The sequence below is a fragment of the Dama dama genome, chromosome 28 (assembly GCF_033118175.1).
Source record: "Dama dama isolate Ldn47 chromosome 28, ASM3311817v1, whole genome shotgun sequence".
NCBI lineage: Eukaryota > Metazoa > Chordata > Mammalia > Artiodactyla > Cervidae > Dama > Dama dama.
Genome location: NC_083708.1, coordinates 37,388,450 through 37,403,609, shown reverse-complemented (window position 1 = coordinate 37,403,609; position 15,160 = coordinate 37,388,450). Strand labels below are relative to the sequence as shown.

General features: G+C 43.0%; 1 protein-coding gene and 1 long non-coding RNA gene across 5 annotated transcripts in view; one reads left to right on the top strand and one right to left on the bottom strand.

Moving 5' to 3' along the window:
• The first annotated feature begins 1,201 nt into the window (after positions 1-1,201).
• The window catches only part of CCN6 (cellular communication network factor 6), a 15,689-nt gene continuing 1,730 nt past the window's right edge, over positions 1,202-15,160 (top strand). The window contains exons 1-5 of one of the 3 annotated variants that reach the window (XM_061131643.1): positions 1,202-1,346; positions 7,365-7,662; positions 11,220-11,462; positions 13,914-13,977; positions 14,953-15,082. In XM_061131643.1, coding sequence (XP_060987626.1) covers positions 1,299-1,346; positions 7,365-7,662; positions 11,220-11,462; positions 13,914-13,977; positions 14,953-14,959 — 660 coding nt within the window. In that variant the 5' untranslated portion in view covers positions 1,202-1,298 and the 3' untranslated portion in view covers positions 14,960-15,082. Of the gene's footprint in view, positions 1,347-7,364; positions 7,663-11,219; positions 11,463-13,301; positions 13,385-13,913; positions 13,978-14,952; positions 15,147-15,160 lie in introns of those variants that run through there. The other 2 variants (XM_061131642.1, XM_061131644.1) reach the window with 2 other exon arrangements.
• Positions 11,220-13,438, bottom strand: LOC133048082 (uncharacterized). Of its 2 annotated transcripts, none has more exons than XR_009690942.1 (3): positions 13,341-13,438; positions 11,554-11,633; positions 11,220-11,375 (listed from the first exon to the last, which is right to left on the bottom strand). It is a non-coding gene; the product is annotated as an uncharacterized LOC133048082 (long non-coding RNA). The 2 variants fall into 2 exon arrangements; XR_009690943.1 differs by lacking the exon at positions 13,341-13,438 and adding an exon at positions 12,890-13,262.

The window sequence follows — 15,160 nt, the reverse complement described above, 5'->3', positions numbered from 1 at the left end:
AGGAAGGTGAGGAGTTGACATCAGACCTATGCTGGGTATTCCTTGTTGTTTGGTGTGTGTGTGATTATGGTGTAATTGACTACTTAGTAAGCCATGTGGGGTATGTTTGCACATTTTATGGAGTCCCTGGCTCTCTGAGGACCCCAGAGTCCTTGTTGTTGGCAGGAAGCCCAGTTTTTCTACAGGTCTCCGACCTTCTGTCACTGTGTCTTTATACACAGAAAGAGAGGTGTGCAGTGAGCCCAGGAGAGGTGACAGGTAAATCGAAGACAGGTGACAGGTCACAGGGAATAGAAATTGGCCCTAGAATGGGGGCAGGAAGATGGGCCAGACACTGGATCCACAAGAAGACAAAACCCCATTGTAGGTGCACCCCAAGATACACAGACAAAGACCAGAGTTGAAAGCTGGGTAAAAAAGCCACAAACCACTGGACATGGGAGGAGACCGGCTGGTGACCACACATGCTGGGGAGGTGAGAATTAGAAGGGAAGGGGTGTACAAATCTGTAATGATTTTTTAAAAAAATCTTGATTTGTTAAATGAACTGATTGCCACCAGTGTAACTGTTTTGTCTTGGCCCTAAAAGATTGGGGTTAACTTTACTCTTGTCTGTCATGGGGCTGTGGCCGCAAAAAGCGGCTTCTCTCGGGCCCCAGACTGTAGGCGTCCACCTGGGTTCCATCTACAGCATTTCCAAGCCTAATCCTCCTGGTAGGAGAAACGTGCTGTCACAGAGGTAAGCACCCGGCACTGTGATAAGAAGCTGCAGAGTGAGGGAAGGTGGGGCGAGCCTGTTACAACGTGGCCGGAGAGTTGGGCGGGGGCGGGCTGTGATGGGGTGTTCAGAGGCCAGACTTGTCTCCTGTGTTTTGAGGCCCCGGGAGAACAAGCAAGAAGCAAATAGAGGGCCTGGGGCGGCAAACCCAGAGGACAGGCTGAGGGTTACGGCGGGTAACTGCGTCTAACATCACCATTTTGCTCAAGGCTGCTCCTGGAGCGGGAAGAACAACAGTTCCTTCAAGCAGAAGTCACCCTTGGTCTGCCCCTCTCCGTCCCGTCCCGAGAGGAGCGCTCTCCAGGCCACCGCGAAGGTAAATATGAGATGAGTCGCCTGAAAGTAAACAGGGTATTAAAAGGGATCTGGGAAAGCGAAAGCAGAGTCTGAGAGCTGGAGCACAAAGTCGGGAGCTGGGCGGTGGAGGCGTGGGTCCTTCCTCCAGGAGACAGAGGAGAGCTTTGTGCGCGGGCCTCGCAGCATCTCAGCATCTCCGGCCGCGCGAGGCCGGCCCGGGGCCATGCGGGGCCCGCTGCTCTCCACGCTTCTCCTGGCCGCGTTGTGGCAGGTACGTCCCCCCGGGGGCTGCGGGGGCCCTCACTTCCTCAGGTCAGAAATCAAAAAGGAAGAAAAGACGGGGGAAGTGGAGGGGTGCGTTCCTTGTGGAAATACCTCCAGACGAGTAGGGAGCCATGTTCTAATCAAGTCCTGTTTTAGTTCATTAGCTTCGGGGGAGAGTGGAAAACGTCGCTCCCTTTCGGGGTAGGGCACTTAATCCTGCTTCTGATATGTTTGAACAGCTCCCAGGTTTTCATAAAATGTATTTTTTTTCCTTTTTTTAACTGGAGTCTGCCGGGAGCTGGCTGCCCTGCGGGCGGGGTGGGTGGCCGTGCCCCTCTGCCGGCGCCAGGCGGGCGGACTGCACAGAAGTGCTGGAAAAAGTGACCCTGACGGCTCTCTTCAGCTAAGCCTGTGATTGTTTGAGAACACTTCGGAGCAAACACTTCATATTTTTAAAACATTCTATTTTTTTTTTTTTTTTGTCTTTTCTTAACCCGTGTGTTTTTCACTTTTCATGAGACAGAATCAGTCCACAGGATTTTTAAATATTTTGAGCAATAGACCAAAGGGAAGTTTAATTCAATATGAGCGATTCTTTGCTTTAGCCTTTTTTTTTCTTTTATTCAGACAATTGAATTGGGGTGGCTTATTTTATGGATTTATCTACATGGTGGAGGTTTTTGCTAGCTCAGAGGACAGAGCTTTTGAAACCTGGTGTTTTAAAATACAGGGATGTGTGTGTGAGTTAATTTGAGGTAGTTAAGCAACAGATGTATTTTAGAAAATGGGGCGGGGGGGCGGGGTTTAGAATTGTTATATATGGAGAGATTTAAGATCTTAAAAGGGTCATAACAAGAATGTCAGTGGTACCATTATGTGGACGGATGGAGAGATGCTTTTCCCCAGTAGGAGTGAGATAGGGCTATCTATTGCCTCGTCCACTGCCCTTGAGGAAAAAGCCTGCCACTTTTGTAGATTGAGAACTACAGCATGATCCCTAAGCAGCAAGTCTTCCAACAGAGAGAGATGTGTCCAAAATAAAAAAACAAAAAGAGGTTATAGATAGAGCAAAAAGACAATATGATGCTTAATGGCAAAGTTAAGGGTCTGAAGTTTTGAAGGGGTTGCTAGTACCTACCATGTATAGAAAATCTAATATGTGCCAAGAACTGTGCTTCACACTTTAGTGATTAAGATAATAACTCAAAATAACCTTGCAAAGTGGATATTATTGATCCTGTTGTACAGAGGAGGATTGAAGCTCAAAGATCAAATAAATGAATGTTATCTAAGATAAGCGTAGCTCTGTGGTCAAAGCCCTCATTCTTTCTGTTGTATTGTTCTGATGATTCTTTTGTTGTCTTAATATTTTGATTTTGAAAACAATCAAAATATCTGAAGAAGCCTGTGATTATGAGTGACTTTATTTTTTGCTTCTTGTGGTTTTTGGTTTCCTATTATGCACATGTTAACTTTTAAGAAATAAATGTTATTTTGAAAGCCTTTAAAAAAATATCTGAAGAAAAAGAAAATTATATGTAACTCTTTATATTTATCCACACATTTACCATTTCCAGCATCCTTGATTTCTTCTTGCATTTCTAGCATACTATCTATTGTAATCTTCCCTTCAGGTGGAAGAGCTTCCTTTACTGTTTCTTGTGAGGCAGGCATGCTAGCAACAGTTACTCTCAGTTTTTGTTTATCTAGAAATGTCTTTAATTTCACCTTAATTTTTGAAAGATAGTTCCACTGGAGATAGAATCCCAGGTTGACAGTTTTTTCCCCCCCCCTCTTGGCATTGTCTCAGGGTGTCTTGTTCTTATTTTCCTTCTCCTTTTTTAAAGACATAATATTTTGGTGTTGTTTTAGGGTCACACAGATTTGAGAGGAAGGTCTCAGAGATTTCCTGTTTTCCATCTGCTGCTGCACAGCCTCCCCCCTCCACTCCCTGGTTATCAGTGTCTCCTGCGACAGCAGTGTGTTTGCTACAACTAATGAACTGCATTGTAGGAGTAGTTCTACATGAACCTAATGAACCTGCATTGACACATCATCACCACTCCTTGTCCATTACTTACATTAGCTTTCACTCTTGGTGTTGTACCTTCTATGAGTTTGGGCAAATGCATGCTAATGTGTATCCACTGCTATAGTATCATACAGAGTATTTTCACTTGCCAAAAAATCCTTTGTGTTCTACCTGTATATCCCTTCCCTCAACCCCTGATAACCACTGCTCTTTTTACTGCCTTCATCATTTTGCCCTTTCCAGAATGTCACGTAGTTGGAATCATACAATATGTAGAATTTTCCAATTGACTTCTTTCATTTAGTGATATGCCTGTCTTTTCGAGACTTGATGGCTCATTTCCTTTTAGCACGGAAATAGTACTCCATTGTCTGGATGTGCCACAGTTTATCCAGTTGCCTACTGAAGGACATCTTGGTTTCCTTCTTTTGATGAGAAGTCAGGTCTCGTATTTATTGCTTTTTTACTTGTATGTAATGCTCTCCCTTTCTTAGACTGATTCCAGGATTTTCTCTTTATCCTTGGTTTTTAAGAGTGTTACCTTCACACCTTGGAGATTATACAGAAATGCTTCAAGACTAGAAAGATAAACATGTGTCCCCAGGTGGGAAGTTTGGGGAGTGGGCACTTCATTAGAGGAAGCAACATGAGGGAAAGCATGGAGGAGAAGCCAGCCTGGTCCCTCTTGTCAAGTGCATGGCACAGGAGGAGAGTGCATTGAGCCATGCAGCTCGAGAAGAAGGCGGGAATCAGCACACACAGAGTTTAGATACCCTGCTCAGAAGTTTGGACTGTATACTCTTGACAGTAGGGAGCCACTGATGGGTTTTAAGCAAATGAGAAGTAAAATCAGATACGTTTTTGTTTGTTTGTTGGTGGAGATGCTGGGGACCTATTTTTTAAAGAGATCTTAAAAAGTGGGAGATTCATTGAAGTCATTCTTGAGACCAGTTAGGAACTTACTGCAGCAGTACTCGGTAGCAGTGAAAATGAGGGAAGAATGACTAGTTTTAGGGTTATGAGGACGGTAAGAAGGATTAGTTGCTAAATGACCATAGGAGGTTTGGGAGATGAAGATGACCTGCATAACTCCCAACTTCCTACCTCCAGAGTATGGAGACACTGTCTCAGGTGGGGGTGCCAATGATGCATTTGCAATGTGAGTTTCCCTGTAGGACATGCTAGTAGAGATGTCCAGTAGGCAGTCAGCTATGTGGGTCTGAGCTCAGTGGAGTAGTCCTGGATGGAAATTTAGCTTTGAAGCTGCATAGGGTTAAAAACGAAGGCAAGAGGGTGGGTGAGAGTGGGGACAGTGAGATCAGCAATCCATTAAGGTCATAAAGCACCCATGAGCCTAAATCTAAGTCAAATTTAGGGTTACAGGAGCCTGCAAAGGAGATGGACAAAATATGTCCAGAAGTAGGGATAGAATTGGTTTGGGGTTACAGGGAGGGGCTGGTGTCATGAAGGCCAAGGAAGAGTGGAGAATTGAGAGTCCCATGCCTTAGAGAGGGGGGAAGGGTGGGGGCAGAGAGTTCAGGAGCATAAGCCCAGCTGAGAGGCCACTGACCCTGGCAAGGGGTCCCTGGTAACGACGGCTGAACCTGGGCAAGAATGAAAAGCAGGCACTCACTGTTTCTACCCTTGCTATTTCTACTCCTTTCACATTTTGAATTTCCATTGCCCCGCCTCATCCTCCAGAAGCCCAGCACTGTACCCTCCAAGTCTGTTCTCACATTGAACATTCAGCTCAAATAGTAGCTGAAAGTGTTGCTCTGGGGAATACATATTTCATCAGTGGTAAGGGAAAAAAAAAAAAAAAGGCTGAAGATTTAATGGTGGAATTTCAGATACTTTAAAATGTAGGGTTTTTGAGTTGGAAAGAGGTTTAGATCTCTGGATCAATCTAACTGCCTTCAGTTCCATCAAATAAAAATGGAGATTTACAGAGATTACTTGCCAGGCTCTGTGCTAAGTGCCTGTAGTACACCAGCAAGTGAACCTCAGGTGCCTGTGGTTGGGGAGCTTTATGGCAAGTGCTGAAGACAGGCACTTATTCACAGTTTCAGTGCACAGACAGGTCAAAGGGAGCATGGGGAAGTTACAGAAAGCCTTCTGGAAGAGGTGGCAACTCAGGGAGGGAGTGGGGGTGGTGGTGAAGAAGTTTGTAGGAAGACTGAACAGCCTCAGATATGCAGGGAACTGCAGGCGTTTTCATTTGCTGGAAGCTAAGGGATGTAACGGAGAAGGCAATGGCACCCCACTCCAGTACTCTTGCCTGGAAAACCCCATGGACGGAGGAGCCTGGTGGGCTGCAGTCCATGGGGTTGCAAAGAGTCGGACTCGGACTCGACTGAGTGACTTCACTTTCACTTTTCACTTTCATGCATTGGAGAAGGAAATGGCAACCCGCTCCAGTGTTCTTGCCTGGAGAATCCCAGGGACGGGGGAGCCTGGTGCGCTGCCGTCTAAGGGGTCACACAGGGTCGGACACGACTGAGTGACTTAGCAGCAGCAGCAGCAGCAGGGCATGTAAAGAACTCAAGAGACGAGGAGGGCCCTGAATGCTGTGCTGAGGAGCTTGGACCTCCCTGCAGGTCCCTGACCTTTAGGCGTGAGGGAGGAAGGAGATGGAGCAGGTAAGGCTGGGGAGCTCAGTGGATGGTGTCACACCATTCACTAAAATGGGGACCAGCTGACAGCAGTTTCTTGGGGAGAGAGAGAAGTGAGGTGCTTGTGGGACATCAAAGTGGGAGAAATCCTGCAGAAAGGATTGAGCTAGTTGTGAGCCCATGGGGGAGAGTTTGGGCTGAAGAGAACCAGATGCAGAGATTCAGTGATCTGTTCAATATCCAATCTGATTTGTGGCAAGACCCGGCCTAGGGAAGGGAGGTAGGAAGGTTCTGGAAGCTGCCTGCCTGGTTTAAGTCCCTTTTCTTCTACTTACTTGATGTGTGACCCAGAGTATCTCAAGCAGTCTGAGCCCCATACTCTTCCTTTGTAACACAGAGTGCATCCTTTCCTGTTGCTACTGAAACAAATGGCTACAATCTTAGTGGCTCAAACAGTGTACATTTATTCTTTTGCAGTTCTGGCATCTGTAGTCTAATATTAGAGCTAAAATCAAAGCAGGGCTGTGTTCCATCTGGGGCATCTAGGGAGAATATGTCCTTTGCCTTTTCTAGCTTTCATAAGCTGCCTGCATTCCTTGGCCCGTGACCTCCCTTCAGCAGCGGCCTCACGTTCCCTCTGGTTTTAGCATCACATCTCCTCTGATGCACCTGCCTCTCTCTTTCCCTTTTAAGGAAGAGCAGATTGGAGGGGAGAATTGGGAGCATGTGTCTGGTCTTGTGACGTTTGCTATGCTTATCGCATGTCTAAGTGGAGATCTGTTAAGTAGGCAGTTTAAGCCTGAGCTCAGAAGAGAAGCCTGGGTGGAGATAGGAGATAGAATGAGGATTGTTACTTTGGAGCACTTCCCCGAAGGGAGCTCCAGTGCTCAGAGATGAGAAGAAACCAGGAGAGGAGACTGAGGAGCCATCAGTGAGAAAGGAGGAGTAAGAAAGAGTCATATGTTGGAAGCTGAGTGCAGAAACGTTTTAAGGAGAGATTGATCATGTCAATCGGACTTCCCAGGTGGTTCAGTGATAAAGAAAGCTGCCATCAAAGCAGGCGATGCAGGAGATGTGGATTCGATCGCTGGGTTGGGAAGATCCCCTGGAGAAGGAAATGGCAACCTGCTCCAGTAGTCTTGCCTGGGAAATTGCATGGACCCATGGACAGAGGAGCCTGGAGGGCCACAGTCCATGGGGTCACAAAGAGTCTGCCACAACTGAGCACGCATGCATGATCGTGTCAGATACTGATAGATATTATTATTACAACTTGCCACGCTGTATTCTAGTATTAATTTGGGTGAAATCTATTTCTAGAAAACCTCTGAAATCGGTTTGAGGAACCATTTCTAACACCACCTTTTATTGTTCGATGAAGTTCTGCTGCAGGGCTCAGGGCGCTGGGCTGTCAGACACAGCAGCTGAAGGAAGTCCTGGAGAGGTGGCAGAAGTGCACCATCGTAAGCAGGTTTGTCACTGGCCTTGCCAGTGCCCCCGTCGGAAGCCCAGCTGCCCGCCTGGAGTGAGCCTGGTGAGGGATGGCTGCGGATGCTGTAAAATCTGTGCCAGGCAAGCAGGGGACACCTGCAACGAAGCTGACCTCTGTGACCCCCACAAAGGGCTGTACTGTGACTACTCAGCGGACAGGCCTAGGTACGAGACCGGAGTGTGTGCATGTAAGTGTTTCCTTCTGGACTGGCTGGAAAACGTTGAGTCTAGACAGGACTTTTCTCTGTAGTTTTTACTTTGGAATAATCATCTTCATTTGACTAAATCTGAGGTGGGTTTAGTTTTCATGCACAGTGAGACTGGTCTTGTCATATTGAACACATCTGAACTGAGCAGATGTTACACACACATTCAGAAACCTGTTGTTTTTATTGCATTGAAATGATCTTGAAGTTCTTCTCAGGTAATTGCTTTTAGTGATAAAAATAGGAGAAATTATGTAAACAGTCTGACTTATTAAAGTGCCAAAAAGGACAGTTTTTGTTATACTATCAGATGTAATCTGAATTCAGCCTTTTGGTAACTGAAAAGTATTCTTTCTTAAAATGTAAGGATGTATCTCTAGTATTCAGACATACTGCTTTAATCTCAGCCTTCCGAACTAACCATCAAGTTACTGTACTTTTCACTGAGGCAGATTTGTAAGAAAGAGGGCTGCTGCTGCTGCTGCTGCTAAGTCACTTCAGTCGTGTCCGACTCTGTGTGACCCCACAGACGGCAGCCCATTAGGCTCCTCTGTCCCTGGGATTCTCCAGGCAAAAAGACTGGAGTGGGTTGTCATGCTGTCCTCCAGAGGACCTTCCTGACCCAGGAATCAAACCCGTGTTTCTTATGTCTCCTGCATTGGCAGGCGGTTTCTTAACCACTAACGCCACCTGGGGAAGACTTCTCAAGACATCTAAACCTATGCCTTGACAATAATCCAGGATGCCAATTTATTTAGGAATAAAAAGTAAAATTTCTAAGGGAAGGGGAAATATTCATGTCAACTGAGTGGTCAAGTTACTCTGTAGAACAGTCTAAGAGGGAAAACTAATTACTAGCAGAAGTTAGGTTGTGAGTGTGGTGTGAGAGCACATCTCTCAAGCTGGGGTGAATGTGTGGAATCATTCAAGTTCGGTAGCCTGATGCCTCTGTCAGTAGTTAATATTGATTAGCTCTGGGTTCAGATTCTGAACTCTGTCTACTGAGTGACCTTGAACAAGTTGCTTAACTTCTCTGTGGCTCCGTTATATCATATGTACTTTCTATCTTATAGAGTTCTTAGGAAGGTCAAATGATGACACAAAACCCAAAATATCTGGTATGTAGTAAAGTCTCAAAAACGTAATTTAATGTACAGTATGATGAGTATTGTAACAGAGCACAGCCATGAGAATGGGGGTGGGAATGATCTATAACTGGGGTCACAAACTGACTCCAGGACCAAATCTGGCCCACAATCTGCTTCCGTAAATGATGTCTCATCAGAGAACAACCATGCCAGTTCAGTTACATGTAATCTGTGGCTGATCTAGTAGTTGCAACAGAGACCAAGAAGTCTAAAAAGCTATACAACTTTGCAGAGAATGTGCTGATTCATCATATAGAACATTGGTTTTCAAACTTTTTTTTTGGTCCGAGGATCCCTTTAATCTTATACATTAATAAGGACCCAAATAGCTTTTGTTTATTAATTATTTCTTGGTATTTAATGGATTAGAAATTTAAAAATATTTACTAATTCATTTGAAGTGAAATGAAAATAACCTGCCCATTGCAAATTAATAGAAATAATATATTATTTGTGAAAGAACTTACTTTAAAAACAAAAATTTTGAGGAGAGTGAAAGTGGGATTGTTTTACATTTTTGCCAATCTCACTAATGTCTAGCTTAACAGAAGATAGATTCTTACATCTGCTTCTGCATTCAGTATATTGCTATATGTTGTTTTAGTTTGGAATATATGAAGGGATTCCAGCCTCACACAGATATATCACTGCAAAAGGAAGGAATATTTTAACTTTTTAAATAATTATATATTTTTTAATATTACAACTTAAGTGGAGTTTCTAAAAGTTAGCTCTATCACTGCTAATCATGTGGACTCTGAAACCACATTGATGAACTTATCAAACTCTGTGACATTAAAATACATTGGTTTAGTCAAAGATCCACTTGGAACAGGGCTTTTCCTCATGTATAATTTTAAACAATAGCATACACTGGTTATTTGGAAAATACCAGTTTGGAACAATGGGTTATGTAGATTTTTTTTCTTTTTAAAATCACATTATTTAGTACCAAACTCATCAGAAGAGCCTACATCTTGGGTAGCTATAAAGATCTCAGTGGTGGACATAAGTTTTCCAAAATTCTAATTTTTGCTCGAAAGCCTTAAATTCTATCATTGGCAACAAGTACTGTCAGTTGCTTTCCTTGAAGTGATAGGCTTACCTTGTTGATTTTTAAGAAAATATCTGCCAAATACCAAGTCTGAATAACCATGATTTATCTGTCAGTCACTTCTTCAGGGGAAATCACCACTAAAACAGTGGCTAGTTAGGCCCCAAACTGAAACAATGACATAGTGCTTTTCCTCAAGATAACTATGGTACTTTGGTACAGTATTTACAGGAAAGCCCTATGCACACTTCCTGTTTTTTCACATGGAATATTAAAAAAATATTTTGATTATTAAGATTTAATAAAATCTGTGTTGTTTAAAGACATTCTTAGTAAAACTAAGAACTCTTTTTTTTTCCAAAAAGTATACTTATGTACAAATGCATGGCAAGGAAAAATACAACGGCTAATATGTACTGTCTGATTCATCCTAAGGTGCCAGCAACCACTTTAGCCACCACTCCTTTTGCACGTTCAGTGCAAATATCAACTGAGTGAAGAAAGTCGGTCACATCTTGGTACTCTGAAAAAGTTTTGACCTTCCAGTTCTGTGAAAGGGCCTCGGGTACTGCCAAGGGGCCCATGGACCACACTTTGTGAGAACTGCTGATCCAGGTCAAGAATACCCCTTAAAGGAAGTGAAAATTTTCTTCTAGTTCTCTTAAAAACAAAATCAGTTACCATGCAGTATTGTAAGCAGATTATGATTTCTTCACCTATTCACTTACCCCAACTTTCTAGGACTATACCCCAGCCTGTTATTGGACATCTGGGGATATGTGTCTCACCAGCCATCAACTCAGCTCTGAGGTTTACAGTCTTCCCAGTGCTATCTTATGGGGGTTTCCAGATGGCACTAGTGGTAAAGAACTGGCCTGCCAAATGCAGGAGATGTAAGAGATGCATGTTTGATCCTGGGTTGGGAAGATCCCCTGGAAAAGGAAATGGCAACCCACTGCAGCATTCTTGCCTGGGAAATCCCGTGGACAGAGGAGCCTGGTGGGCTACAGTCCATGGGGTCGCAGAATCAGACACGACTAAAGTGACTTAGCATGCGGCACGCACACAGTGCTATATTCATTGTGTGTATTTTTTTTTTAACTTACTTTGGACAAGGTCTGAATTTTGAAGGTGATCACTTGGGGCGGATTATCTCCAAATCTAATGAAAATGTCTCATGTTCACTTTTTACAGATGTTCTGTGAAGGAGGTTCCAGATGGGACCAAGGAAATTGAGAACTACATAAAGGAGAGAGCAGTTTGCTCTAGGGTTTACAGCTGGAGGTCTAGACTAGCAGTTACGGTTCTTTGGTGATTTTCTTCTTTTCTCCTTTCAGATCTCATGGCTGTGGGATGTGAGTTCAACAGGGTGCATTATCAGAACGGCCAGGTGTTTCAGCCCAGTCCCCTCTTCAGCTGCCTGTGCGTCAGCGGGGCCATCGGATGCACACCTCTGTTCATACCAAAGCTGGCCGACAGGCGCTGCTCTGGGGCTAAAGGAGGAGAGAAGACTGATCAGTCAAAATGTGGCCTGGGGTCCTCACAGAGACAGCTCTCAACAAGCTACGAAACAATGCCAGGTACTCGTTACGTAGAACTATTTCTCACATACGACTTTGCCTGGTTTTCCTTCATGTTCCTTATGTACCAAGGGACTCAGGACGCACTTACTGATTGGTGGTCACTGTGAGATTTAGTTTGAGTGTGCCGTTGTACTCAGTCTTGGCCTCAGGCAGGTATGGTTTAAGTATCTGAAAAGGGAATTTTATAGTGTTTAGATTTTTTTCCCTTTTTTTTTTTGGTCATGTGACTTTGCAGGAAGGATCTCAGTTCCCCAACCAGGAATTGAACCCAGGCCATGGCACTGAGAGTACTGAATCTTAACCATTAGAGAACTCCCAAACTATTCCAGTTTTCTACTAGGTCAGGAAACTCTTCTAAATTACTACCTCTGCTTGTTTCCATTTAACCTCTCGGGGCTTTCCAGATGGTGCTAATGGTAAAGAACTCACCTGCCAATGCAGGAGACGTTAAGAGATGTGGGTTCAACCCCTGGGTCAGGAAGATCCCCTGGTGGAGGGCATGGCAACTCACTCCAGTTTTCTTGCCTGGAGAATCCCAGACAGAGGAGCCTGGCGGGTTATAGTCCATAGGGTCGCAAAGAGTCGGACACAACTGAAGTGACTTAGCATGCACATGCATAGGAAAACTGACCAAATATTGTTGACATGTACCCTAGCCTGGAAAAACTTTTATTTGTATTATTATGGGCAAGAAGTATGAACTATCCAGTTCCAATAATTTCCAAAGGTAACTTTTCCACATGGTAAAAGCAGAAATGAAAGGCTGCTGATGAAAAATATGAGGGTATGTGTTGAATTTGTAAATATTTCTAAAAATAGATAAAATTACCCTTTCCTTCACTCTGAAAGTGAAGCTTAACAATTACCAGCCTCTCTAAATAAATGTGCACACAGGCATCTTTAAGTAGGTTACCCAGGTATGTCAGTAGTCAGAAACTTATAATGAGATTCTGTATTACTCAGCTGGAGCATCTGGCCATTTATCGTTGGTGTCTCTGTATTCATGACCCTTGTATTTGATCTGCTCTGAGTTAGCACCTTATTTAGGTGCTGGGGTTTTTTTGGGGGACAGGGTTTTCAAAATTGCCAGCAGCTGAAGCACAGGTGAAGGACTCAAAAGGGGGCAATACTCATGCCTGGTTATTATTCACATACGTGTTTCCATCCAGAAATCAAGACTGGCTTTTTCTTGAAATTTAAAGCTTAGTAAATGAAAGGTGCCATGGAAATATGGAGTATTTACATATGCTAAAGACTCCTAAATTCACTTGTGTTATGGGAATAGTTAATAAAAGCAACCATAATCAGAGAAGTAAGTTTTAGATCTTTAAAACCTAATCCTTAAAGGGGGAACATCCTCTGAGATTCCAATTATGATCATTAATTCAAGAAAATTTAACAGGCGATGGCAAATTGGCACTTACTATATGTGGCTTTTCAGCTAACAGCATGATCCTGCCGTTGCTGCTGCTAAGTCGCTTCAGTTGTGTCTCCATGCGACCCCATAGACGGCAGCCCAGCAGGCTCCCCCGTCCCTGGGATTCTCCAGGCAAGAACACTGGAGTGGGTTGCCATTTCCTTCTCCAATGCCTGAAAGGAAAAGTGAAAGTGAAGCCGCTCAGTCGTGTCCAGCTTAGCGACCTCACGGACTGCAGCCTACCAGGCTCTCCGTCCATGGGATTTTCCATGCGAGAGTGCTGGAGTGGGGTGCCATTGCCTTCTCCGGCAGCATGATACTACTAATGCTCTACAACTTTTTAAAATTATAAGCCAAATTCTTTTTTTCCAAATGGACAAGGTCAGTTGATTTTCTGCATTTAATCTTTGTGACTTAAGTTCTTAGGACCCATGTGTGAACCTCCCTGATGAGACCACCTTAGAGCAGCAGTTGTCCCCAGGTAAAGGCCTTTGGATCAAAGTCAAGTTGGTCTCATTTGTGAAGTCAGACTGGCTTCAGTGAGTTCACTTGGAACCTGGTGGAGGACACGTCAGATGATCATTCTTAGTGGTTAGTGCTTTGCTACAAAAAATTAGACTCTCTCAAGTGCTCTGTTTATTAATATACAGACCTAGATTTGTTTCAGAGGAAGTATACATTCAGTTTAATATCTCTTGCTTACCTTTAAAACTGTACTTATGCCCAAACAAGTTCGGCTTTTAAAATGAAGCACAAGGACACACACGTACTTTAAGATTTGTCTAGTAACTTAGTTAATTCCAGAGTCTATGGTTGGAATCTAGCTTTTGCTTGGACAGCAGGAAGCATGCAATGACTTAATGCCTCTATGCTTTACTCACTGCTCATCAGACACTAAACTTTTACAATTTCTTCTAGTTTTCTTGCCCTTAAATGAATGCTAAGCAAATTTCCTTAACTGCAGCTCTTAGCTTAACTCTGAAGGGGATTATTGGTAATACGATAATCTAAACTACCTTTATTTATTACAGATGTGCGCCAAGCTTTTAACCTGCTTCCTGCACTGATGTCTTTAAACTGTTGCCTGCCTTCCAGGTATCTCCATTTTTCTGCTTCCTCTCCCTCAGTTCTATGTGCAGTTGCAAGATCCTACTGTAATAAAACTGACAACAGTACCAAAGGATCATTGTATTCAAAGATAGCACATATTTCCAAGTGAGATATTTCCTATCAAGAAGGCATGGGGAGCAGTCCTTTTTAAATTGACATTTTAAAGTAATGTAGCCAGAATTTTGCTGTGTTCAACTGCAGACTCAAATCTCTGCCTTACTTCTGAAGCACCCACTTTAGGATGTGTATTAACCTGAAGGAAATGCTTTCCATTCATTCTGAAGTGGCATGATGTCTAGACAATGGAAAGGTTAGGCCTGATACCACAGGGAATGTAACAATTAAGCTGAATTAAAAAAATAAACTGAATAAAATAGATGGAACATTTTTCATGACTTAGTGTATGATTATTTAGTGTAGAGAATCTTCTAAAAGAGTAGATTTTTAAGTAGTGAAAAAAATAACTGGTCTCATTGATAGCTGAATTCTCAGATTTAACTTTTGTATTTTAGATTTCAATATAACCATGAAATTTAATAATAAGACCACATTGTCTGATTAATATCCTGAATTCCCTAATCCTACTCATGTCTGTTTCAACATCTGTTGAAAATAACATCAAGCATAAGCCAAGAACCAGAGAAAAGGTGGCTGTCCATCAAAGTATAAGCTTGTTTAGTACTCAGGGAATGGACTAAGCAGAAAGAGATGGGTATTTTACTCAGTTTCTCAAAGATAATGCATTTTTATTCCTAAGGTACTGGACTATAATATTTGGTCAAAAGATAATTTGGGGAGTAGGGAAAATAGAATAATTAATTAGACCATAAGCTTATTTTATTCAGAGTTAATTACATAAAGTTCAGATCTGTAAACTATTAGCTTAAAAATCAGGATTAAAAATTATCTGCATGAGTACATACATATTTAAGTACGTGTACTTCCCTTCCTTTATTTTAGCATATAGGAATCTCCCACTTATTTGGAAAAGAAAATGTCTTGTGCAAGCAACAAAGTGGACCCCTTGCTCCAGAACATGTGGGATGGGAATATCTAACAGGGTGACCAATGAAAACAGCAACTGTGAAATGAGAAAAGAGAAAAGACTATGTTACATTCAGCCTTGTGACCGTAATATATCAAAGACAGTAAAGGTAAAGTTTAATTA